Below are 27,407 nucleotides of genomic sequence, written 5' to 3'. Positions count from 1 at the left end.
CTAGCCCTGCCTCTGCCTCTGATTGGCCCTGTGATGTGTGTCCTTAAGAGGCCTGCACTTTTGAAAAATGAAAGGACTGAATAAGAAAAACTTAAGTGTTAAGGGGATAAATCATTGACCATAAACTCATGGGTTCTACCGAGAGATCTGTCAGAGTCCTAACTCCCATCATTTAGCATGCTCAGAAGGGACTATGCTAAGGCCAGGTCTGGTGACAGCAGAGATGTGCTTAGAGGCTGGGTATAATTACTTTCTGCCTAAAGTAGTGGTGTCCTGGTTTTGACGGATGAAATCAGGGAACAGTGTGTGCAGAAGCATAAAACTTAGAATGTAAGATTTATAAGTTATTATTGAAGAATGATAATAACTGGTTGGGGAGATGAGAGAGAAAAGTAGATGTACCTCACCTCCTGCATATCCATACCCTCATTCAAAAGGGGGCACTTAATCAGGTTCTTTCCCCCACCTAGAGTAAACTTTGCTTTGTGACCAAAGATCAGGCTTCCACTCCGAACGCATTGAGATTCACCTATGTAGAGAAGAAAAGACCTAAAGTTACATGTCACCACTGGGCTTGACTCAGGCACCTTCAGTGTATTCTTAGGACCAAAAACCAACATGTTAAAAATATGAGCAAAGCCCTCCTGGAGGCTAAAAGCATCAGCACACATTGCTAGTGATGTGAGCATGAATCGCAGGAACAATAGCACACAGCAATCAAGTGAGGTCACAGAACGGTTCTTACAGGAAATCAGTATTGATATATTTCACAAAGGACAATAAGGTGGGAAATTAGTGCAATTTAATCACCATATGGATGACATATTTTGATAGTAAAAATAGTAAAAAAACAAAAACCCATAGCATTTTACATTTTAAATGGCACCTATTCAAGACTGAAACAGTCAAAATTGGAGACATACTCAGTCCTTTAAAGTTCATGGACAATGAATTAAAGGGCACTTTTAAAAATTCTAGATTTTTACTACCACTTGAAAAAAGTCATGATAGCAGAGTGAAACCCATCTCAGTTGATAAGGAATGATTAGTGTTGGCACCAGAGAATCCTATTTGCAAATGGGGGTGAAGGGGTCAATCTACAGGTCGTGCCTTGGCCAGGCTGGCTGCCCTCTTACTCACTAGCCTCTGGAGCTAAATGGCAGTATACTCAAAATGGAAAGAGGTTCTGGCTTCTTAGGAGGCTCTGGGAAAAGTACTCTATGGTCTAGGATGAGACATTCCTTGGTTTGGAGTATAGAAGTCCGTTTCCACTTTATAGGAAAAGGACTGTCAGATGGAATTACCTAGTAAATAGCTACTGGGACGATCATTTCACTTTGCCCCTCTAGTTTTTATGAAAGCATCCTATACATACAGATATAGGGAAAGCTGTGCATGAGGGGTCATGCTAAAAGGGGAAACAGTACTTGTGACTTCTTGCAACAAGCTCATAAGTATGAGCCTGGTTTTTCTACCAAGTCAGCCTGTAAACATCCAGCTGACTTCTACTGCCTCCAGACCCACTTAAGTGCTTCACATTCCCAGCCCTGTGTCCTACCCACTGCCAAGTGAAACTTGTGGTTGGAAGTCAGTAAACAAAAGAATTCCATGTTGACACAATGAGACATGAGGCAAAGGACAGTAATGGGCTACGTAGTAAACAATAAAAAACTACATACCCACGATGATTTTCCCAGGCCAACACTGCAAGAATACATTATTTCAAGAACCAAGTCATCCCTTGCTTCTGCCGGCCCAGTACTGTGGATATTGCCCTGAGTGGTTGGAAAGGTGGGTGCCCAGGCACTGATTAACCTGGTCCATCAATCTTCACATTCCATGAGTTGACTTCCCAGAACTCTTGAGATAAGAACCAAGGAAGAATCCTCAGGCTTGTAATTAAAGCCACCTTGCTGCCAATGAAGGTCTGACAAGATCCAATAGTTGTAACCAAGAAAAAAGTGCTTTTGCAAAAGGGCAGGTTAGAAGGAGGAGGTAATAGGAATATTTTTTAGAAAATCTCAAATCCGTCTGCTTATCAATCCCCAAATGCCAGAGGCCACCCAGGGCACAGTTTGGTCCATGGAATACTGCATTGAGGAGGCAGCTAGTGTGATGAGGTGCCCTCACTGCCTGACTTGTGGGAGCAATTAACTATCCTTTTTGGCTTGGGCACCAAAGAGCCGGATTGCCTTCTTGCACAGCAGAGCGAACCAGTAGAGCTGGGGAGCGATGAGGAAGGCATTGGCTACGTTGCAGTAAAAAGGGATATTGAATGGCACCTCGAGTAGGCTTAGTCCCTGGTGTTCACCATAGGACCAGTACATGAACGGAAAAAGAAGGATCCGACAGCAGAAGAAGGTGGCCAACGTCAAGATTCCATTCACCTTGTACAGGAGAGTGTGCTGCTGCTTTAGCTGAAAAAGAAAGAGAAGCAGAATGAAGGGCAACCAAGAGGCGAGGTCTCAGGGAGCCACTAGCCCAAGTCTCCCAGTGGTAAATGAACCATTCAAGACCCAGACTGTTAAATTCCTTGACACCCACACATGCAACTAGTTTTTTAACACAGAAAAGATTATTGAACACTATTGTATTAATACACACATAGAGCCTCATAGTTTTCTCAATAGTGATATTAAATTTGGCCTAAGCCACCCAGCTAATGGGGTCACGGGAACAGTGGATTAGAACAATCTGACCAAGGAAAACAGATAGTGAACTGTCCCAAACTTTGGTCAAATCTACAATTTCATCTCTATAGGCCTGAATGACCAACTGACTTTTAAGTTTGTTAAAGGACATCCTATCCCACTATACTTGGCTTTAACAGATTTCTTCAAACCCAACAATCTCCAAAGGAAAAGCAAAGTCTGTTCCCTCCTGAACTATTTTTGTCATTTCACTCATACATGCCTGAATCAGAATTCTGCCCAGTGACACAAAGGGAGTGCTCAGTTCTGCTGTGAAGATACAGCCAACAAAGAAGTCCCCAAGGTTTCCCCGGAGCCTCTGTGGATGAAAGGAAAAAAGGAAATAAGTAGTGGGAGTTAAGAAACCACTGGAAGGAAAATTCTAAGTAGGGCTATTTTTTCAATGAGACAATGAAGGGAAAAGAAATGCTAAATAGGCAAGTGTAGATCCAGTTAATATTCTGCTGCTTCCATAGCAATAGCACTTTGATGGCCCAATCCCTGGGATCCAGAGGCAAATTCAATGACACCTGGAAGAACTCTGTAGCCTACTTTTGTGTATCTAACTTAGTTGTGCCAAGGGTACTGAGCCTGTTCATCTCAACAAAGTATGTGCTACATGGTGGGGTCTCAAAGCAATTAAGAGAAGACTCCTTAAAGAATGTAATGCTCTCAGGTGTGATGGTGCACACCTATAATCCCAGTGACTCAGGAGGCTGAGGCAGGAAGATCACAAGTTCAAGGTCAGACCCAGCAACTCAGTGAGGCCCTACGCAACTTAGTGAGACCTTATCTCAAAAAAATAAAATGGCCTGAGATGTGGCTCAGTGGTTAAGCACCTCTGAGTTCAATCCCTGGTACCAAAAAAATAAAAGAAAAAAAAACTTAATGTAATTTATCTTTCTTTTTCAGAATATTCTAACAGTAGAATACCTGCTGTCATTCAGTACCACTGAGTGACATAAGTAAACTCAGAGCCCTTGTTTCTTCATTTATGGTATACAGCTAATAGTTTCTAATATTTAGCAAGCTGTAAACTCTTAAATAAGTGTGTGCTACCTGGAAGGCACTTTTGGAATAAAATTTTGAATTTCTCAATGCATTCCCATTTCTGTTCCTTTTTGAATAGATTTTTAATAGAAAGATGGATCTGGATAGCCATTATGAGGCCATTTGCTTTGATAGTCTGTTTCTGTGACATGAGAACACTGCACACAGTATGCTCTGGTACTATTATTAGTTTTATATTTGAATTTTAAATCATTTTTACACTGTATTTAACTAAAAACAGAACCTTTGACAAATGCCAAGGAATCCAGAAAGCTGGAAGACTCCTAAAAGACTCTGTTGGTAAGGAAGATCACAAACACTTCAGATTTAACAAGGCAATCCTCTCTTTTTTCAAAATATCCAGTAATGGTTAAGATACCCAGTTCAATAGGAGAAAATGAGCGACCACGGCTGCTGTCCTCTAAGGCCATACCTGTGCGACTGGCACAAGGACAAACAAAATGACTGCATGGTGTGTAATCATGAGGCGGTTTTGACTCAGGAAGTTTCGAATAGTGGTGGAGTGTCCAAGGTCTCTGGTTCGGTACCACTCACAGAGGTACATGGCGTAGGAGTCATAGACCATGTATGGAATCAAAAACCAGACATATTCTCGGGCAAGCCAGTGCCTGAAAGAAAACATATGGATGGTCTGTGAAATAATTATGGATGTCAATTAGGAAGGCTCAGAGCCAATCTCTTCCCAAACATGTTCCCTTCAGCTTTGTACTTAATCAGGTTATTACTCTAAACACTACAATGAAGATGTTGAAACTGATAAATGAGAGTGGACAACTTTCTCTAAATTACAGGGCAAATTCATGAGTGTCAAAAGCAAAAAGTAGGAATTCTTTCAGCCTTGTGTGTTCAAGTAACTGCGGTCATCATTTGCTTGATTTAGATACTCATCTATAATGGATTTCTGGCATTTTGTGATAAAAGCTGACTTTAATATACAAAAATTCACAAATGATTCAATAGCCCCAACAAGAACCCTGTTTAGAAGGTATTCGAAATCACAAATCCAATCTTTCCAGTTTAACTCCTCAGTTGCTCAACAGTTGGGAGTTTTCCAACTTAAAGCCTATGAGTTTCTCTGTCATCTGCATGCAACCCCAGTCTAGGGAGTTTCTGGGAAGCAATCCTGGCCATTTTCTTTACAATTCTATAGCTAATCCCAGTTTCACTGGCTAAGAAAGCATGCCTGGAAATGAGTTTGGAGCCCAAAGACCACATTACAGCAGAAATAAAAGGATAGGGGCTGGGATAAGCCAGTGTTCTCATTTGTTTGTCTAATAGGATTGAGTCAATATTTGTGAAATCAAACTGGTAGTTTTATTACTTCTAGAGTATATTAGAAGGAAAAAAATCTCAGCAGTTAATATAATGTTGTTCCCAAACAATAAACCTTTTACAGAATTTTTGTGTTTTAAAAAAATTGAAATTGAATTCATATACTATGCTGGGAAGGATTAGATTCACTCAGCAAATTTTTATTGAACACCCATGTGTTAGGTAGAAGAAAACGAATTTCAAACTACCTGACCATCAGAATCACCTGTAGTGCTTATTAAGGGACCCACTTCCCCAGAGTTTCTAAATTATATGCCTAGGGCTTCAAATCTGTATTTTTAATCTAGTCTCAGGTGAGTTTCTAAGGAGTCAGTCCACTGAATTGCAACCCTGGGAATATACAGAGGGTGTCACATGCACTTCAAATGTTCCTGAATGACTCCACACCACAGCATAACTAGTCAATAAACTATGAGTAGATGCAAATTAGTACTAATGAAAAATAAAGTTCATTTGCAGGTGAATTAATTAGCCAGGTTCCATTTGGGCAAAAGGCAAAATACTCATTCTGCCTATTTATGGTCTCAGTTGCTTTCTTGAAACAATTAGAAGTAAAATGATGACAAGAACTACTAAAAGGTTGACTGAAATTTAACTGGCCTTTCCCCTTGAATGGAACCTGGAGTTTTAATGTTTTGCACCCAGTACCAATTCAAGAAGATCTAAAATTGTGACTCTCCAGTAGAATTCCCTGAAGATTTATTAGCAAGATAGCTAGACTATAATCTTAAATACAACTGGCCTGGGACTTTTCTTTGTAAAATGAAGACAATAATCCTCGTCTTAACTTTCCTGACAATCACTGTGAGGATTAAAAAATGAAAACTAGGGAAGTCCTTTTATTTTTTACATACTGAGGATCAAACCCAGGGCCGCACCAGTGTGGTGGTGTACACTATAATCCCAGTGGCTTGGGAAGTTGAGGCAGGAGGATTGCACGTTCAAGGCCAGCCTCAGCAACTAAGTGAGGCCTTAACCAACTCAGTGAGACCCTGCCTCAAAAAATAAAAAGGGCTGGGGATGTGGCTCAGTGGCTAAGTTCCCTTGGGTTCAATCTCTAGAACCAAAATAAACAAAAACAAACAAACAAACAAAAAAACCAGGGCCTCACACTTGCTAGGCTAGCACTCTACTACTAAGCTACACTGCCAGCCCTATAAGTATTTTTAAGTATAAAAGGTACTATTCAAATATAAGAGCTTCAATGAGGAAAACTGCCTAAAGCTGTGGCAGCCCATGTAGGGATCTAGAGCCGTAAAAGAAATCTGATGAAATTCTTGGCCTCATACCATACTCTGTACACAATTTTGAGAAATGGATAGAGTCTCCCTCCCATCTATAGACATTCTGTATGAAGTATAGATTGGGAAAGCAAGTAATAGAAAAATATTTGGGTGTGTGGTCTAAGAATCCTCAATGGTCTTTTTTTTTTAAAATATATTTATTATATTTTAGTTGTTGGACACAAACCCTTTATTTCATTTATTTATTTATTTTTATGTGGTGCTGAGGATCGAACCCAGGACCTAGCGTGTGCTAGGTGAGTGCTCTACCGCTGAGCCACAATCCCAGCCCCTCCTCAATGGTCTTTTTAAAAGATGATTTAAGCCAGATATGATAATGCACACCTGTTTATCCTAGAAACTCAGGAGGCTGAGGCAAGCAAGAGGATCCCAAGCTCAAGGTCAGTCTTAGCAACTTAGCAAGACCCTGTCTCAAATAAGATAAAGAGAGCTGGAGGTGTGGTTCAGTGGTAGAGGGTCTCTGGGTTTAATGTCCAGTACCACAAAAGGAGGGGGGAAAAGAGAGAGATAGATCTAGGTGCCCTTAGCACAAATTGTGCACCCATGCAGAGATAGAGGGAATAGAAATGTGTCACTCTACTTTGCAAACAATCTAAGGCATAAAGATACATAAAATATAGAATCTAAAATCCAAACTCATTTTTGCTACTGAATATGCCTAAGCCCCTAAATTACCCAGATTCTGACAGGGGTAGGGGGGAACCACCATGGTGTTTCAGAACTATAAGTTAATCATGTGTGAATAGCTTTTCTTGAAACACATAGTGTTTGCTTGCTGCGCTTCCTCATGTTAACTAGTTAACTCAAACTAGAGGCTACCTTTATGTTAGTTTAATCTTTGCAGAGGAGGCAGGTTTCAAGCTGATTTGATAAACTGCAGGCAAGAAGGAACTTGCTGCATGATCAGAAAATGCTAATTTAAAATAAAAACTGAACCAAGCCCAACAAATGCCGTTAGCCTTTAGCATATGCAGTGAAGGTCACTTGGCCCCATCTTCTCTTAGCATCTATAATTCAGTGCCAATAACTGGTTTTGATTAAAAAGAGGCATAAGAAGAAAAGCATGAAAATCTTCACAGCAGGAGCAAACACAATTAAGATCGCAGGTCATGGTGACAGAGATGCCTTACTCACCCCTTGCATTTCCACAAATGGAAGACATGATTTACAGTAGAAGGGGTAGAGAGAGAAAAGGGGAGGGGAGGGGAGGGGAGGGGAGGGGAGGGGGGATAGTAGACAATAGGACAGACAGCAGAATACATCAGACACTAGAAAGGCAATATGTCAATCAATGGAAGGGTAACTGATGTGATACAGCAATTTGTATACGGGGTAAAAGCGGGAGTTCATAATCCACTTGAATCAAACCGTGTAATATGATGTATTAAGAACTATGTAATGTTATGAACGACCAATTAAAAAAAAAAAAAAAAAAACAGGTGAGAGGCAGGAGTTGGCATAGTCAGAGAAGAATCAGGAAAGGCTGTCAAACTTTCCCTGCATATCTGACTATCACTCTTCAATTTAACTGGCTGTGTGTGCGTGCATGTGCATGTGTGGGCTCTGGGGATTTAACCTAGGGCCTCCTGCATGCTAGGCAAACACCTTACCACCAAGCCACATCCACATTCCCAGCCCTTTCAACTTAACTGGGAGAAAGTGACAATGATTCTAAAACACAGGTGGAAAACAATGGCCTTTTAAAAAGTGCCATCATTGCCCAGATGTAAATAATACTGAACAAAATAGACCATTCTGGCCTTAATTTATTATTTCTCTCACTGAAGCTGCACATAGATGCACATTCCTGAACTGCCTCTAGTTTGAGCTCTAACAGACATACAAGTCAGTATTCTGAAGACACCAGAAACCTCTTCATCACCTTTAGCAAATCCAAAGGAAAGTCAAGAGCAGCATCTGCAGGGAAAGGGGGAGAGGTGGATTTTTTTTCCCTGTCAATAGGAGGGACCTTATTAACTGCACTTGCACTTATCTCTGCTAATGCATACTCCAGAGTAAGAACCCACCGAGATCATTTAAAAGCACCAAAAGTCATACTCCTACTTCTAAATAATTTTCACACTTATAAAGAACTTGAATCATACTGTTCTCCAATGCCACCTCCAATTAGACTCAGACTCTGCTGCTCTCTAGCATTTCTTAGTTTAAACTTCAATTTCTTTTCTCCTAAACCCGGGATGCTTAAAGAACAAGGAGAGGGGGAAGGCACTAATTATGGTGCCCGAGATTTCCCACCAGTCATCCACCTAACAGCATGTTTTGATAAACAACTGGTGCCTGTGAGCCACTACAATTTGAAAACTGGAAAAAAAGTTCCCCAACCCTGTTATGTGTACTTCTTTCATTGGAGAATAGATGTTACCTGTCTCTGATCACGTCGGTACAGGAGCGGATGATGATGATCCCTGACCCCGTGGCCAGCACAGCCTGCACTGAAGAAACCAACCTAAAGTGGGACAAAGAAGAAAAATGAAAGAAAGCGCGCTCCATCCAGTACTGTGGACAGCATAAAGCCAAACTCTTCAACTTTCTCCTGGGCGGAGGAAAATGGTAAGGCTGCCGCTGGGCCCTGCGACCCCCCCCCCCCAAAGCACTGGCAGATGTGAGCAGCAGGCTCCAAAAGATGCACACACATTCCCTCCTGACTCGCGTGGGCAGTCCTCCGCCCTTGTCCCCTCTCTCTTCACGCAAAGGGTCTTCGGGAAACTCTGGCAGGCGCAACACGGAGGGGCAGGAGCAGGGAAGTGAGGGAGGGAGCCCCCTCGCTTCCTGTCGCCCCCCTTTTCCGCCCTCAGTCTAGCGCAGGGCGGTCGCCGCCGGGCCCGGGAGCCTTGCAGCCGCGCGCGGCTGGGTGGGGAGGGCAGCACCCAAGCCCTGGACTGGCAGCCCGGACGCACCGCGTACCTGGTGCTGATCGTCACGTAGTCGGTGTCGGTCCATTCCAGCCGCGAGCGGCGCAGCACCCAGGTGCAGAGCGCGAAAAGCCCAGGGAAGAAGAGGGAGCCCCAGGCCAGCGTCAGCAGCATGGGTGCTTCGGGTCCTGCCGCCTCGCTCGGCACCGTTTGGCGTGGCTCAGGTTGGCTCTGCGCGGCTCGACGACTGGAGCGGCCCGCCCGTCCCTATTTCTAACCTCCACCCTCCGCCCCCGCCTTGGCCCGCCGCGACTCCGGCAGCCGCCGGGCGCTGGCCCCCAGCCCGCAGCGCGGCTCTCCGCGTGACCAGCGCGGCGGCCGCGATAGGCGCGGGCCCGCGGGCGGGGCGGGGTCTCGCCGCCGCCGCCCCTGGGCCGGGAGGGTTCCCCGGGTTCCCCCGGCCGGCCGGCGGTGGGCGGCGGCGGCGAGCAGCTGTCCCCACCCGAGCCGCTGTGCGCGTGGCCGAACGGGTTCCAAGTACGCGGACCTGCGCTCTGGACAAGCAACGCGCGAGTGTCCTCCAAGCTGAACAGTGGCGGGAAGCGCCGAGGCTGTTGGGCTTCTGTTCCGTCACTGCGGACGCCTCCCCCTCCCCCGCGGACCTCCTCTCTTCCCCAGACCCAGGCAAAAGCGGGTGGGTGGGTGGGTGAGAGCAGAAAAAGCCAGGCAGGAACGAGCGCCCGGGCCCGATCCCCTACCATCAAGGCGGGGCGAGCCCTCGGCAGGCGCACTGCCCGACGCCAACAGTGCGGTGGGCAACTCTCTTTGGGGCAAGAAAGGAGTGGGCGGTTGGGATCGTGATCTGTCGCCCGCCTTGCCTTATCTATCAGGCAATCTTGCTTTCGAATGGGAATCTTAAAGAAGGGAGTCCTTTGCACGGCAAAGGTGTCTTTCCCACATCCCCTAACTGCTGCAGTTTTTTCCAGAGTGGAGACCTCTCTCATTAAATCTTGCCCCAGAATTCCGCAATTCCTTTCTCTGTTTTGGCTTTGGGTTCAGATACTGTCCAGTCTTGGTAACTTTTGTTGTTGACAACGTGTTCTCGGGCCAGATGCCCTAAACTTGAATGGATTAGAATCAATCTTATTTTCATTTAGCACCAATCACATGGACCAGTACAATAATTTAAGTATCCCTGGCTTCTCTCCTCTAGGGAGAGGTTTTAACTTCGGTCTGCATCTTCCTCACTTAACAAAAAGCGCTGGGGGTGGGGGGCGGGCTGATACAATTAATTCATTCCTACCACAAATGAAAAGTACTGTGGGTCTCTTCAGATCGCCAGCAAGCAAAAGCTCACCGAAGTCCCATTCAAGGGTTTTGCAACAGCTGGGCTCAGCCTCTCTCTGCGCCACTATTTCCTCAGTTATGAAATGAGAAGGAGGCTGGATTACAAGCTCTTCAAGGCTCTTCCAGCTTTAAATTCTTACGATTCTGTGACCTCTATAAAGTGTCAGGCGGTTTCTGCTAGATGACAATAAATTACTTTTAACATGTCAGTTACTAGTACAGAAATATAGAGCATGAACACAGCTTTTGTTTAAATTTGTAGTTAATTAGTAATCTGGGAATGTTTCATAGGTTTAAAAGATAATTTCCCTTTATTAATAGTACTATTGTTATTAATTAGGCTGTGATCTTTTGGGGCAAAGACAACTTTTAACTTTTCCAACATGTTGTTACAATGAGGAATTTAGCTGACAATACAGTAGGGGAAAATCCAAAGAAAATCTGAAATTTAATCTACTTGGGGAAACATCTGTAACTCCCACATTCACATATAATATACATGGTGAAATTTGAAAGATACTTTAATTTGGTACCAAGATGTTTGACAAATGAGTCTTCCTGGATTTTCAAATTTACACGTGGACAAAGAATAGCTATCTGAACTTTCCATTCCCTCCAGAAAAACAAATCTCCTGCAGTCCACTTTCTATTCCCTACCCATATATCCTGGTCACCTCCAGCCCCAGTTTTTCAGAGTGACAAGTGTTTACAAGTCCTCCCTGCATTCTCTCGGAGGGATCAGCAACATGCCCCAAATATGCTAACACTTTCAAGTGGTAGGAACCAATCTATCCTCAAGACAAGAAGCTGTTTGTACACTTTTTAAGGGGACTTTATGAAGTAAAAACAAAGGAGATGCTTCACCTATAGAAATAGCAAGTAAAATCAGTTTCCAACATTATGCCCAATGAAATCACCAGAATGTTTAGGTTTAATCACCATAAAGCCGACAAGTACAAACATGAACCTTGGATTTTCAAGTAATCACACCCTTGTGGGAAAATGATAAAGCCAAATCAAATGCACCAAGCCCTAAGTTAAAAAAAAAAAAAAAAAAAAAACAAGCTTAAGAGTTATAAGGTTTTTCTTTTCTTTTTTGGTGCTACAGATCCAATCCAGGATTTTGTACATACTAAGCACATCCTCTACTACTGAACTACATCCCCATCCCTCTTCAAAAGTCTTGAATCAGCTGGGTGTGGTGGTGCACACCTGTAATCCCAGTGACTCCAGAGGTTGAGGTAGGAGGATCACAAGTTTAAGGCCAGCCTTAGCAACTTTACAAGGCTTTCAGCAACAGTGAGACTCTATCTCAAGATAAAAATAAAAGGCTAGGGAAGTAGCTCAGTGGTAAAAACTGGGCTCAATCCCCAGTTTAAAAAATAAAAACAGTCTAGGATCAAATATTTCCTTCTCCAGATTTCTATGTCTCTTCTAAGCAAATGTGTAAATTCATATTCTTATCTGTCTTTGCATTTGAGTAGCAAACATGCTGCTTATTATTTCTATGTATGTTTCCCCACCAGACTTAGCTTTTTGAAACAGAGTTTGTCTTTGCATTTTGTACCTAAAGTTAGGTCTGGCACATTTCAAGGGGTCAATGAATGATACTTTTTAAACCTAATGTTTACTGAGAATTTTTATTGCTATATGAAAGGCACTATATCAAACATTTTGCTTGTATTAGTTCATTAATTCCTCTTAACAATATGTGGCAGGGTGGAGGTGTATGTAGAGAGGACAATATAAGACGGGGGTAGGAGGGATATAAGACCCAGTCCTCAATAATTATAAACTTGCCCAAGATCACATTGCTGGTGGCAGAGTTGGAATCTGAACTCAATACTTTCTGCCTTCAAGGTCATGTGTTTAATGACTGACTACACTGCTTTCAAATTTGATAAGCAAAGAGAAGGTAATCATTTTTTAATATTTATTTTTTAGTTTTAGGTGGACACAATATCTTTATTTTATTATTTTTTTAAAGAAAGAGGGAGAGAGAGAGAGAGAGAGAGAGAGAGAGAGAGAGAGAGAGAATTTTAATATTTATTTTTTAGTATTTGGTGGACACAAGATCTTTGTATGTGGTGCTGAGGATCGAACCCGGGCCGCACACATGCCAGGCAAGCGCGCTACCGCTTCAGCCACATCCCCAGTCCCTATTATTATTTTTTTATGTGGTGCTGAGAATCGAACCCAGTGCCTCACACATGCTAGGCAAGCGTGCTACACTTGAGACACATCCCCAACCCCAAGAAAGTAATCATTTTTTACAATATAGTTTTGGATTAATAACCACTATTCCTAATTGCTTGCTCACAAACATAAATGTAGGGTGGCATTTATGGGCTCTGATGCTGCTATTATTAACACCATTTTATATTTATATGAGACTTTTATAATTTTTCTAGGCACTTTCATTTATATTATCTCCATTGGTTCTCAAAGTAAGCCAGTGAGGTAGGCTGAACATATTATTAGTTTCCTTTTACAGATGAAGAAACCAAGGTATAGAACTGATTTGCCACTCTGTGAAGGAACTAGGTTCCAGAAAGACAATAGGGCTCCTGATTCCTGTTCTAGGGTGATTTTTTAAAATATTTTTTTAAATTGTAGGTGGACCCAATACCTTTATTTTATTTTTATCTGGTGCTGAGGGTTGAGCCCAGTACCTTCCACAAGTGAGGCAAGCACTCTACCACTGAGCTACAGCCCCAGCCCTCTAGGGTGATTTTTAAACTATTTTATGCCATAGTATTGGGATTTAAGGAGTTTGTATCATTTTGCTACTTGAGTGGGTTTCAAGAGTGAAGTCTGGGTGACTAGATGCTAAGTGACGACTCATTTACCAACTTTGGAATCTTAATCTTTGAATAGGGAATGTACAAAGCTCCCAGTTTGGGAGGGCTCTGGAGGGATTCTTCTGCCATTTGAGGTACACGATTGTAATTTTTGATCCCTTTTTTCCTTTAGAGTAGGCCATATTCTAGATACCATTATTTAGGATAATGGGGAGAGGATACAGGGACTCTCCCCATGTCTGCTACCTGCTTTCTCCAGTCTTACATTGAAAATATCATACTTACATGTGAAATATTTGGGAAATCTCAAGTGAATATCATAAGATATGTGGGCTATTATTCTGATCAAAGATATTTTTCCCCTATCCAGAAAAATGATTCTACAAGAAAAACCATTGAGATTCACACAGGAAACAACTTCATATTGAGCTTCAGAAGTAAAAGAGAAACTGGTGGCACATGCCTATAATCTCAGCCAATCGAGGCTGAGGCAGGAGGAGCACAAGTTTAAACTCAGCCTTGGCAAATTAGCAAGGCCCTGTCTCAAAAAAACAAAACAAAAAAAATTAAAAACGGCTGGGGATGTATCTCAGTGGCAGAGTGCCCCTACGTGCCCAGTACTGCCAAAAAAGAGAGAGGAAAAAAAGAGTTTGGAGGTCTCCATCATTCATCCACTTTAAAAATCCTAATAGAGGGGCTGGGGATGTGGCTCAAGCGGTAGCGCGCTCGCCTGCCATGCGTGCGGCCTGGGTTCGATCCTCAGCACCATGTACAAACAAAGATGTTGTGTCCACCGAAAACTAAAAAATAAATAAATAAATATTAAAAAAAAAATCCTAATAGAGAAAACCAAAACCTATTCTAAAATAAAAGTTATTTTGTTTGGGATCACACTTCAGAGAGTGCAAAGGAAGGAGGATAAAAGAGAAATGAAGTGATAGGAAGAGACACAGAGAGAAAGTTATAGCACAGGAAGAAGATACATCAAAAGACACCAAGACAGGGGCTGAGATTGTGGCTCAGTGTTAGTACATTTGCCTAGCATATGTGAGGCACTGGGTTTGATTCTCAGCACCACATATAAACAAATAAATGAATAAACGTCCATCAATAACTAATAAAAAATTTAAAACAAAAAAAGAGAGATCAAGACAACTTTGGAGGCTGAGATAGGAGGATCATAAGTTGGAGAACAGCCTCAGCAAGTTAGCTCTGATTCAAAAAATAAAAAGGGCTGGGGATGTAACTCAGTGGTAGGGTCCTTGCCTAGCATGCATGAGGCCCTGGTTAAATATCCTGAAGAGGAAACAACAACAACAACAAGAAGATAGACACAATTACAGGAAATAAAAGGGGCAAGATACACCCTAAGTCACAGGAAAACAAACACAGAGATACAAATCCAGAGACTAGTATTCACAATAATAGCGGAAGAAGAGGAAATGGAGAGAAGACATAGAGAAAGACAAAATGAGGCATACAAAGAGAAAGAAAGCAATAGATTTTTAAGGAACATTGTTCCAACAAAACCCATATGGCATTTAAAGACACATGGCACAAATAGGGAGGTGACTTGCTCCCAGGACTGACATGTGACCAGGAAGAAGTTACACACTCGCCTCTTAATTTCTCCTTCATTTTTGTACCCAATAAATGCCTGATCACTATAGCCTTGCACTGATATGGATTTGTGTGTTTCCCCAGATGGAAGGGACTTTCTGGGAGGCAGACAGCAGTGAGGTTGGGATCTGAGAACCTGAGTTCCAGTCCTGCCTCTGCTATCCGTAAATTGCCTGACATAGAGCAAACAACTAAACTTTCCATGTAAAAGAGAATTCCTCCACCTGCCTCACAGGGCTGAGAGAGTTAGGTGAGTAATGGTCTTAAAATTACATGTTAATCTATGTGCTGGGTATAGAGGGATTATTTTCTTTATCCTGGGTCCCAATAGCCTAACCTCCTGCTATTAAACTTCTCCCTAAGCATCTATTGGATTGAAGATCCTCTTAGCTGGCCTTAGCCACCTCCAGACTGCAGCTTCCTCAGTTTTATTCTGGACTATTTGCAAAGCAAATTGTGGGTCTAAGAGGCACAGTCACACCCCAGGCACATGGTTTCTGCAAACAGTGACCACAGCTGCACACCACAGGGAAGTCTTTGCTCTTGTACACAATGATAATGATCCCTGTCAATAAAACCCATAATTTACACAAAGAACCGATTATATAGTGCTTGCCTTTGTGTATTGCTTTTTATTTTTCAAAGTATTTTCACATATCCATTTCTTTTGTGATAAATGCAGAAATTGGCTTTTTTTTACAGAGTCACACCCACCTAAAAGTAGGCATTTCTAAACTCAGGTTTAAACAAGATTCAAGGACATTGAACCATTATGGAAATTACCTTTGAAATAAGCTAGAGAAACCAGTAAATCCCTGTGAACAAACTCAGCTGCTTTCATAAGTTTTCAGACCAATAATTTTCAATGTCTTCATGTCTCATTGGTAATTCCATAAAAGGTTTATTTTGCTAATTCAAGGCAGGTGACCTTTTTTTTTTTTTTAGTTTTTTTTCATTATAAAAGGAGTATATTAAAAAGTAATACATGCCCACATAATCACAAATATTGCCATCACTGAGAGTTATTATTGTTCAGCTTTTGGTAGAATTCTTCCTAGTCCTCCTTATGTGCATTTGTAATATATTTGATTGAGATGACACTTTAATTTTGAGTATCAATATTTTATTTATAAGCATTTTCAATGTTTTTTAAAATAAAATTTCACAAACTTCATCTTCTTTCTTTCTTTTCTTTATTTCTACACTACCACCACCCCCCTGCCCTCAGCAGGGATTAAACCCAGGGACATTCTGTCACTGAGTTACATCCCAGTCCTTTTTATTTTTTGAGACAGAGGCTCATCAAGTTGTCCAGGCTGGCCTTGAGCTTGTGATGATCCTCCTGCCTCACACTCCAAAGTGAGTAGGATTATAAATATGTACCCTTATGCCTGGCATACACTTCATTTTTAGTAAGCTAGAAGTAATTTGACATTTGAATTATTATAGTTTACCTTTCAAAGAAGGGAGAGCACGTTTCCACATTTGTTCACAGATCATACAAATGAAACCTTTTTTAAAAATATTTTATTTTTTAGTTGTAGTTGGACATAATACCTTTATTTTATTTTTATGTAGTGCTGAGGATCGAACGCAGGGCCTCGAACGTGCTAGGCGAGCCGTCTGCCACTGAGCCACAATCCCAGTCCATGAAACCTTCTTTTTTGGTAACTTTAATCTTAAAAATATTCAGCACTTAATGTTAGCACTCAGTTTCAGTATTGAGAATGAGTATCATAATTTCTATAGAAACCCAAGCTCCTATTTAAGTATCTAGTTTTTTCTTTATATAGGCTAAAATTCCTTTTCTCCCAAGCAGAGAAAATTCCCATGTGCCAGGTAATATAACAGAGCTTCCTGGCAGAGGTCTGAGAAGGATTTTATATAATATTAGAGCAAGACAACTGACAGTGAGCACTTGCTAGCTAAGATGTTGTTGCCACCTTCCTTCTTTTATGTGTTATAAGTCTGTTGTTTGATTATGCAATATCATCTGTGACTTTACTGGTTTGCATTTTATGTTTTCTTTTATTTGGACTATAAGGGCCATGCTCACTCAATCTGCTGCTGTTTAATCCTCTACTATTGGAGTCATGGCAATATAACAGTCCACTCATAAATTCTCAAGAGAGAAAAACATTGTTTCCAAAGAAACAATTAGAAGATAAAAAGCTCCCTCTTTTCAAACAATACACTAATTTATCAAGAAAAAAATTTAAAAATCAATGGAAATATAGGAGATTAAAATAATTTAAGTAAAGTGGCTGGTTATAAGATCAATATACAATATACAAAAAAACTTTTTTTATAAGCAATAAACATCAATTAGAAATAAAATGGAAAATGAGGTCCATTTACAATATATTTTTTAATATTTATTTTTTAGTTGTACAAAATACCTTTATTTTATTTATTTTTATGTGGTGCGGAGGATCGAACCCAGGGCCTTGCACATGCTAGGCGAGCGCTGTACCGCTGAGCCACAACCCCAGCCTACAATATACTTTTTTAATTATAAAATGCCTAGTTTTAGACTGAACAAAACTATGCAATATCTATAAGAAGCTAAAATGCATAAAAGCCTAAGTCAAATGGAGAATGTGGCCCTGCAGGGAAGAGTCAATATTGTAAACATGTTGATTTCCTCCAAATCAATCTATCAACTCAATGCAATCTCAATTTAAAAAAAAAAAAACAAAAACCGGGGCTGAAGATATGGCTCAAGCGGTAGCGTGCTCGCCTGGCATGCACATGGCCCTGGGTTCAATCCTCAGCACCACGTACAAATAAAGATGTTGTGTCCACCAAAAACTAAAAAATAAATATTAAAAAAATTTCTCTCTCTCTCAAAAAAAAAAAACCCAACATGTTTTTAATGGACTCAATAAGCACTTTCAAAGGCTTACCTAAATTAGGGAAAATGTGCAAGAATGGTCAAGAATATTTGAATACAGAACACTGGGGGATTTACTCTATGTCAAAATATCTAATAACTTATTATAATAGTGTAAAAGAAACAAATAGATCAATGAACCCAGAGTCCTGAGCCAGACATACTAAATTTATCCATAGCAAGACCCCATGTGAGAAAAGGAAGGGCTACCTAAGAAAAACCACAGAAACCATTATTCTTTCATTAAGAAAAAAATAAAATTAGAAGTTGAATAGTGTCTCCTTACAATTCATCTCCACCCAGAACTTCAGAATGTGAATTTTTTGGTAATTAAGGTAAGAATTGATATGAGACCATATTGGATTAGGGTGGCACCTAAATTCATGGAGAGTGTCCTTGTAAGAGACAGAAAAAGACATACAAAGACACAGAGACGGTGGCAATGTGACGATAGAGTAAGAGATTGCAATGGTAAGTCTGTAAACCAAATGATGCCAAGGATTGTTGCCAGCCACTAGACACTGAGAGAGAGGCATAATAAGGTTTTACTAGAAACTAACCCTCCAACATGTTGAGTTCAGAATTCTGACCTCCAGACTGTGAGAAAATTCCACAAGCTACCCAACCTATAATAATTTGTTATGGCAGCCTTAAGAAACTAATACAATGCTTTAATCACATTTCAAATATAAAAGAAGTTCCAAATTATCAAAGGTTAAATACTGTAAATGTATTTGAAGACAACCTTGAAAAATGTTTTTATAATTCATAGGCTAGATAACTTCCCAAACAAGGAATCAATCCCAGATATCTTTTAGAATTTGTATACATTAAAAATAAAATTTAAAATATGTGGAAGAAAAATAAAATTAAAAAGCCAAACTGTATATCAAAAGGCACTATTAGGTTAAAAGACAAGTAAGTAACTGAAGAAAATACTTGTAGTATGTAGCACATTAAGGGTTAATATCTATACTAGTCAGAGATTATACAAATTATTAATGAATACAAATGACTCAGAAAAATTATTCAAATTATAAAAAGTGGAAACACTGAAGAAATACAAAAAGGCCAATAAAAACTTTATAGTAGGAGCTGGGGTTGTGACTCAGTGGTAGAGCGCTCACCTAGCATGCGTGAGACACTGGGTATAACCCTCAGCACCACATAAAAATAAAATAAAGATGTTGTGTCCACCTCTAACTAAAAAATCAATATTAAAAAACTTTATAATATACATATAACTGATAATATCCAGTTTACCTAAGGAAAGAAAGATATACACACTTTTTTTACAGTGCTAGTAGAAGATAAATGTGTTTAAAGAATATTATATTATTATAACTCTAACCTAGAGATGAAAAAAGAACATAGTATTTTTTGTAATAGAAAAAAAATCAGAAACAGCCTAAATACCTAGCAATGAAGTAATTAAATATGTTGCAGCATGTTCAAAAGGATAATTAGGGCTTAGGATGTAGCTCAGTGGTAGAGTACCTGCCTAGCATACATAAGGCCCTGAATTCAATCCCCAGTACCACACACAAAAAAATAAAAATAAAAACTAGACCAAGATACAAGGAAGAATCTCCAGGATATATTAAGGGAAAAGAACAAATCACTAAATAATAAGTACAGTTTAATTTAATTTATTTATCAACGATATATATCTAGATTTCAAACTACATACATAAACTATATAATCGATTTACAAATATTCATATACACAAATTTCAAACTATAAATATGATTGGTACATATACTGTTATCTAATCATGCAAAGAAAGAGTGGGGAAAATACAAAACTGCCAAGCTGCTGTGGAGAAAGGCAGTGTGTATGTGTGATTGGTTTTGAGTGTGTATTTGGGGTTAGGAGAATAAAGAATGACTTTCGTGTTTTCCTCCACATACTTCCAGGTTGTGTGAGCTTTTCAAATAAAAATGATGTATTATAAGTAGAAAGAAAAAAAAACATAACAAGCACATAGAAAGTAATGACACTAATTGTTAAGTGTGTGGACCATTGTTCATTACTATATGCATGTGGATATTTTGAAGGTTTTTTTTTTTTTTTTTTTTTTTTTTTTGGTACTGGGAATTGAATCCTGGGCTTTGTGTATGCTAGGCAAGTGCTCAACCACTGAACTGCATTAGAAATTTGATAATGAAGCAAGAACAGTCTTTTTTTTTTTTTTTTTTTTTTTTTTTTTTAGTTCTCGGCGGACACAACATCTTTGTTTGTATGTGGTGCTGAGGATCGAACCCGCGCCGCATGCATGCCAGGCAAGCGTGCTACCGCTTGAGCCACATCCCCAGCCCCCAGCAAGAACAGTCTTGAAAAATACATGAAAGGTAATATTTTTAAAAACACAACATGCACATAACATTCTTTTGGTGTCATCATTTTTTAAAGTGTCAAGGCATCACATGAGTCTTTGGGAAGTAATGCCTTTGATTTTTCAAAGTGATACTCTGGGACGTTAAGAGTTGTAAGAACAGAGGCTGGGGTTGTGGCTCAGTGGTAGCGCGCTTGCCTAGTATGTGTGACACACTGGGTTCGATTCTCAGCACCACATACAAATAAATAAAATAAAGATCCATCAACAACTAAAAAATATTTTTAAAAAAGAGTTGAAAGAACAAAAGCAGACACTGGAACACAAGAGACATTAATGTCAGTCTCCTCACTCTACTGGCCTGCCGATGGTGAAGACTAAGGAAAAACATATGGAAACATTTAGCCATGCACAAAGTACTATGCAAATCCACTGTGTTTTATTAGCCCCTAAAAGCATTCACTATCATGTACTGAGTGGATTACTGTGTTTGTCCACTAAATGCTAAATTCTAAAGATAACACATAGATAGGGCACAGGGGACAGAGGGGAAAGGAGGGAGGATAGGGGTAGGAAAGATGGTAGAATGAGATGGACATCATTATCCTAAGTACATGTATGAAGAACCGAATGGTGTGAATCTACTTTTTGTACAACCAGAGACATGAAAAATTGTGCTGTATATGTGTAATATGAATTAAAATGCATTCTGCTGTAATATATGATAAATTAGAATAAATAAATAAATTTTAAAAAATATGCTTAGGTAAGACCAATGAGGGCAAAGAAAGAGAGAAACCAAGAATAAGCAGAGTAAAGATTTTCACAGTGGGCTGGGGCTGGGGCCGAGGCCAGGGCTCAGCGGTAGCACACTTGCCTGGCACATGTGAGGCACTGGATTCGATTCTCCGCACCACATATAAATAAATAAAGGTCTATCAACAACTAAAAAGATATTTAAAAAAAAAAAAAGATTTTTCACAGGCAGTTTAAAATATGTAATTGACCCTAAGGAGGAAAATCCAAATTTGGGGATATTATAGATTTGGAAACGAATGATGGTTGTGAGAGTGGTTTCTTAATGAGTTTCATTAGGGGATGAATTGGAGTGGAGGAAGCTCAGAATCTAAAACAATAATATATCTTAAAAATAATTTTTAACTGATTTTCTGAGGCAGATCTAAAAAAGTTAGGTAAGCAAAATACTCTTAGAAAGTTATTATGTATTAGTGAGATAAAGATCATTCTTATCAGAATACTGTGTGAGAAGGGTTGTTCACAAGATTTTTATGTTTAGCAGAAGGCATGGGTTAAAAAAAAAAGTTCAGAAAGATTCAATAAAATAATCCCCTCCATGAAAGGTATATGCAAAGTATTATTCAAATGTGTGTGTGTGTGTGTGTGTGTGTTTGGTACTGGGGATGAACACAGGGGCACTTTACCACTAAGGAACATCCCCAGGCCTTTTTAATCTTTTTTTTTTTTTTTTTTTTTTTTGAGACAGAATCTTGCTAAATTACCGAGGCTGGCTTCAAACTTATTGTCCTTCTGCCTTGGTCTCCCACGTCACTGGGATTACAGGAGTGTGCCACCATGCCCAGCTAAATATGCATTTTTATGAGGAAAGGATCTATATATAGTTCTGCAGCTCCTCCAAGAAGTCTAGACTTAAAAAAAAAGATTAAGAGCTATGGCTTAGACCAGGAGAAGTGTGGCAGCAAGATCCAGCTCAGAGCACTCATTGAAACTCAGCAGGCAGAAATAGAACCAAGAAACAGGAAAGGAGTGCCAGAAGTGGCCGTAGTATTGTAAAATACTTAAGGGTTTTAGATACAAGGAATTAATGGTAACTGTATTATAATTATTGCTGTTAATATCAGTTTTACAAAACAAGTATTTTTATATTTGTTGTCACATATAAGATTTACACAAACAGTATGCCATTTGATCCTACATAATTATCACTTGATCGACTGGAGAGATTACTGAATATGAAGCCAATGTAGCCAATGGGAAGGGTTTAATTTAAAACTATCTAGGAGCTAGCATAGATGCATGACTGCCAGCCTCAAATGTGACCGTGGGAACAGGGGAGCTGCTGAAGCTAGTTGAGATTATGATCTGCTTAGCAAGAATGGGCATGCACAGAGAACCAGAGTACCAATCAAAACAAAACTGGTGCCTAGGATACAGAAAACATTCAGAACCATCTCAAAGTCAATCAAAACAAATGCCAGTGCTCAGGAAATTCAGGAATAAAGAACAACAAAAAGAACCAGTCATCATGAAGAGTCATTTACTAAAAACAGTCCATACAGAAGCACAAAAAAAAAAAAAAAACAAAAAACACTGTGAGCAAGATTTTGTGTGGAATTTACACAACAGTATGTTTTCCCAGTATAAGACAGTCTGGGAGTTTTTGTCACCTATACTAACAATAGGATCTAAACGTGATTGTGTTTGAGAGCCTTAGGGGGCATTTTGGAAATTTGTGTATTTTTGGTAATACCAGTGTTGGGAGAAGGTGCTATCTACTGGCATTTAGTGGGTATAGACCAGGTAATTCTGACAGATTGGAATATGTACGTATGTATTTTACAGTGTTGGCTATCAAACACAGGGCCTTACGCAGCTGAATGCTGCTACTTCAAAAACAGTAAAACAGGTCACAAATATAACAGGATATTTGAGACTCCTTATAATAGTTAGAAACACTAAATTGACAGAGGCACATGAAATTTAGAAATCTCAGTGGATTTCATTAACAAAGACTGTTTTTAGACGCGCCTCAGTCCCGCGGCCTTTCGCGGATGCTGGGGCCGCGTGCTTTCCTTCGCTTTGGACAGGATTTCCCGGAGAACTTGAGGCCGACGCCGCCAGGACCTTGGGGGGTCGTGGCAGAGATCGGTGGTCCCAGCGTTTCAAATAAAGCTATTTAACTCGGAAAAAAAAAAAAAAGACTGTTTTTAAATTACTTTATATTTCCATCCTGTATCCTTAAAGCAATTCTTTCTTTTTAATTTTAATTTTATTTTTTTAACCACGAGAAATGAGACTTCCTCATTTGGGAATCTCTGTTATTGTCCCATGTCACTCTGATGTTTCCTCAGAGATGTACCACACAACTCCCTCAGAGCCTGCTGGTTCCTCCTTTTCCAATTTATCCTCTGCCATTGCCTATTAAAAGGTGTGGTCTCCAGGATTGATTTTGCTTTGTTTTAAAGTATTAGAGATGGAATTTATGCCTTATGTGGTGAGATTTCAAGGTAGAAAATGTTTTCTATAATCCTTTGTCGTCAAAGTATGACATTCCACAGCACAACAGGAAATTCCTTCTTTTGGAGGGGGGGCGGGTACTGGGGACTGAACTAAGTGGTGCTTTACCACTGAGCTACATCCCCAGTCCTTTTTAATTTTAATTTTGAAATGGTTATTAAGTTGCTGAGGGTCTCGCTAAATTGCTGAGTTTGGCCTCAAATTTGCCTCCTGCCTCGGCCTCCCAAGTAATTGGGATTACAGGCAGCACCACACATTCAGCTAGAAAATTCTTTTTTTTTTTTTTAATTTTTTTTTGGTTGTAGATGGACACAATATCTTTATTTTTATTTGTTTATTTTTATGTGGTGCTGAGGATTGAACCGAGGGCCTTACATGTGCAAGGCAAGTATTCTACCACTGAGCTACAACCCCAGCCCCAGCTAGAAAATTCTTAAAAAACAAAACCTGGCTCATTTATGAGAAGTTCACATGTTCCTGATTTTCATACCTGAATTTCTCATATCCATAAACTTCCAAATTTTATTTACCTTAAAAGTATATAACAACCAGTGCATGCCTGAAATTCCAGCAACTCAGGAGCCTGAGGCAGGAGGATTGCAAGTTCGAGGCCAGCCTCAGCAACTCAGTGAGGCCCTAAGCAATTTAGTGGAGACTATGTCTCAAAATAAAAAATAAAAAGGGCTGGAGATGTAGCTTATTGGTAAAGCCCCTGGGTTCAATCCCCACTACCCTCCCCCCCAAAGTATTTAACATGTTTTTCCAGGTTTTCTCATGTTAAAGGTATTTCTCTCTTTGGCTTATCATATTCAATCTTGTCTGTATTACTTCTCCTAATGTGATTTTTTAAAAACCTAGTGTTCACCTCCACCTCTATTCCTTTAACTATCTACACTTTTGTATTGTGTATATCTCTTAAATTTGAATTTATATTCTCATTATTAGTGTTTCTGCAAATGGAAGGAATATAATGGAATTGGGAGCTTTGGGGAGTTTGGGGTCATAGTGGGAATGCAACTGACAGCTGACAAGGGATACATAAAAGGACAGTCAGCGGAAATCAAAGCATGAATTTGTACTGGACACAGTCACCTGGTTTTAGATATTCCAGCACAATTCAGGCAGCTCAGAAGTGGAGATACAAAAATGGAGGAACCCTGGCTGATGACAGGCATGGCAAACAGCCACAACATTCCTCTGCTTATAATCCTTCAAAAGCTTTCTGTTCTTTAACCTGACTTTCCGCTATCTGGCACTACCTATTTCTCTGGCTTCCTTGTGTACCACCGTTCCCTTGGTTTCAAAGCCCTGTCATACTATTTGTCATCTCTTAGCCTTTTTCCTCACCCTTTGCTTCAGCTTAAAAATTCTTTCCTCAAAGAAGCCTTCTCTGACTTTCAAGTCCAACACTCCTCAATAGTCATTCACCGTATACTTTATTTGTCTTTCATTGGACCTCTCACTATTACATATTTATTTGTATGAATACCCTTTCCTGACATGGACATAGCTTGTTGAGGCAGCACTTGATCTATTTTATTCATTGCTGAATTCCAAGCACCCAGTCTAGTGCCTGTCACTAAGAGGAACAGGTATTCAATAAGTTTATTGAATGAATGAAAGAAAGAAGGACTTAGCTATAGGACTTTGAGCAAGTTTTTGTTTGTTGGGTTGTATGTTTTAAGCAGATCTCCATTTCCTCATCTGTTAAATCAAGATAATCATAACTACTAAATCTCAGAATTGTTGTGGGGACTAAAAAAGACAATCCAGGTAATATGCTTAGCATGGTGCTTGGTACATGGTAAGGGATAGGAAGTGTTAGTTGTTATGGTAATAATTAAAAATAAGCTCTAGGAACAACTGAAACTCTTAAACATTGCTGACAGGAATGTGAAAATAATACAGCCAATTTGGAAATTAGTTTACTACTTTCTTATAGAGTGGACTACCATGCAATCTAGCAATCCCACTTCTAGGTACATACCCAAGTGAAATGAAAGCATATGTTTATACAAAAAAATCTCCACATAAATGTTTATAGTAGCTTTATTCATAATTGCACTAAACCGGAAACAACCCAAATATTTTTAAACAGAGAGTGGATAAATAAATTGTGATATATCCATACAATGAAATATCACTCATCAAAAAAGAAGAAATAAACTACTGATACATGCAAAAACATGGATGAATTCCAAATGTATTATGCTAAGCAAAAGAAGCCAGACTTAAAATGTGACATATTTTATGATTCTGTTTGTATGGAATTTATATGACATTCTGGAAAAGCCATTTCTCTAGGGACAAAAATAAGTTAATTTATTAACCAAGAATGAGGAAATTAAGGGGAATGATGGAAATGTCCTAGGACTGGATTGTAGTTGTGGTTAAATGACTACATGCATTTACTAAAACTCCTGGCATTGCAACATAAACGGATGAATTTTACTGTATGTAAATTATATCTTAATTTTATGGAAAAATATCCAGGACAAGTAGATAAAATTGCCTTTTCCTTTTATAAAACAGTAATTATATTTTCTGATTACAAAAATACTAGAAGCTGGCCATGGTTGCATATACCTATAATCCCAGCGACTCAGGAGGCTGAGGCAGGAGGATTACAAGTTCAAAGCCAGCTTTAGAAACTTTGTGAGACACTGTCTCAAAATAAAAAATAAAAAGAGCTGGGGCTCAGTGGTTAAGTGTCCCTGGGTTCAATCCCTGGTACCAATAAGCAAATAAATAAGTACTATAGTTTCATTTGGAAAAATGCAAAAAAATAATATATCCTTGTTATTATAGCCACAAAATACACACACACACATACACTGGTTCCATACAGTTTTTGCTTTCTGAAATACCTATTTTGCTTAGTTTGAAAAACACTGTGCATATTTCCCCATGTCATTGATTATGAAAACCATGATTTTATGTTTTATTGCGTAGTTAATTTATATCTAAGCATTCCTTTGTTAAGAATTATATTGCTTATATAATTATTTGTCATATTGAAAATAAGAAGGGATAAGGAATTATATTGTTTTCATTTTTTTTTTACTATAAGCAATTTTCATAAAAAAAAAAAAATCTCAGTGGGACCAGGGACTATTCCACAATGTTCAACTGGTAAAACAACCTTTACTTTGGCTGCAGTTCCTCACTGTTTAAGTGTATGCAGGAAAAAGTGGTTCCAAAGAGTGATCTGGCTTCTTTATCCTTTCTGGGGCACAGGGGCTAGACACCCTAATATTTCCTGTATTGCTAGTTTAATTTCATAGCTCTTTTAATATTTAATGTTCACCCCATTTAGTGCAAGATAAGCAGGGCAGATGGAAATTTGTTCAAGATCACACAGCTTATCAGGAGTGTAGAAAGGGATTCAGATATCTGAGATATTCCGTGTCCTGGAAAGTAAACATTTCTCAGGTCTTGGGACTGCCTATGTTTACCCCGACCCCAAACCCCATAAAGGGAGGGAGCTTCACTATTTCCCAGAAAACTGTCCAGTGGCCCTGCACACGGGGAACTTATCTCTACTAAGTGAACGCGCTATTCCATCCTATCAATGTCTTTGGCAACATCGCCACTTACCAGCTGGGGTCATTTCATCCCTGATGGCAGGGAGTGAAAGGGCCTCGCGGCCCGCTGGGGTTGCTGTCCAGAGGTCACAACGCAGCTGCCACTCACTGAGGCGTCCGCCTCGGAGGCAAGGCTGTCCCCGACACCGGGGCCCTCAGAGCGAGGACGCGCCTTGGGCGAAGTGACGAGTGCCCCCATCTTAAGGACCCGCCGAGGGCAAGCCCGGGCTGCGCGGCTAACTGGCTGTCCTGGCTGACTCCGGAGAGGTGACAGGCAAGC

At 39.8% G+C, this 27,407-nt stretch overlaps 1 protein-coding gene across 5 annotated transcripts; it reads right to left on the bottom strand.

Annotated features, from left to right (window-relative positions):
* Nucleotides 1-41: 41 nt before the first annotated feature.
* Nucleotides 42-27,407, bottom strand: Tlcd3a (TLC domain containing 3A). Of its 5 annotated transcripts, XR_013343908.1 has the most exons (6): nt 9,323-9,542; nt 8,781-8,864; nt 4,174-4,369; nt 2,914-3,009; nt 1,680-2,417; nt 42-529 (listed from the first exon to the last, which is right to left on the bottom strand). XR_013343908.1 is itself a non-coding variant. In XM_077800558.1 (5 exons), exons 3-5 carry the CDS (start codon nt 4,324-4,326, stop codon nt 2,151-2,153), a joined length of 516 nt encoding a protein of 171 aa, XP_077656684.1. In that variant the 5' UTR covers nt 4,327-4,369; nt 8,781-8,864; nt 27,141-27,407; the 3' UTR covers nt 875-2,150. The 5 variants fall into 5 exon arrangements, 4 of the variants coding, with proteins under 4 accessions (XP_077656684.1, XP_077656682.1, XP_077656683.1 ...); XM_077800558.1 differs by lacking the exons at nt 42-529; nt 9,323-9,542 and adding an exon at nt 27,141-27,407 and having other exon boundaries at nt 875-2,417; XM_077800556.1 differs by lacking the exon at nt 42-529 and having other exon boundaries at nt 875-2,417.

This window comes from Urocitellus parryii, chromosome 7, assembly GCF_045843805.1.
Source record: "Urocitellus parryii isolate mUroPar1 chromosome 7, mUroPar1.hap1, whole genome shotgun sequence".
Lineage (NCBI taxonomy): Eukaryota > Metazoa > Chordata > Mammalia > Rodentia > Sciuridae > Urocitellus > Urocitellus parryii.
The sequence above is the reverse complement of the archived record's forward strand: the minus strand, read 5'-3'. Positions and strand labels throughout refer to the sequence as shown.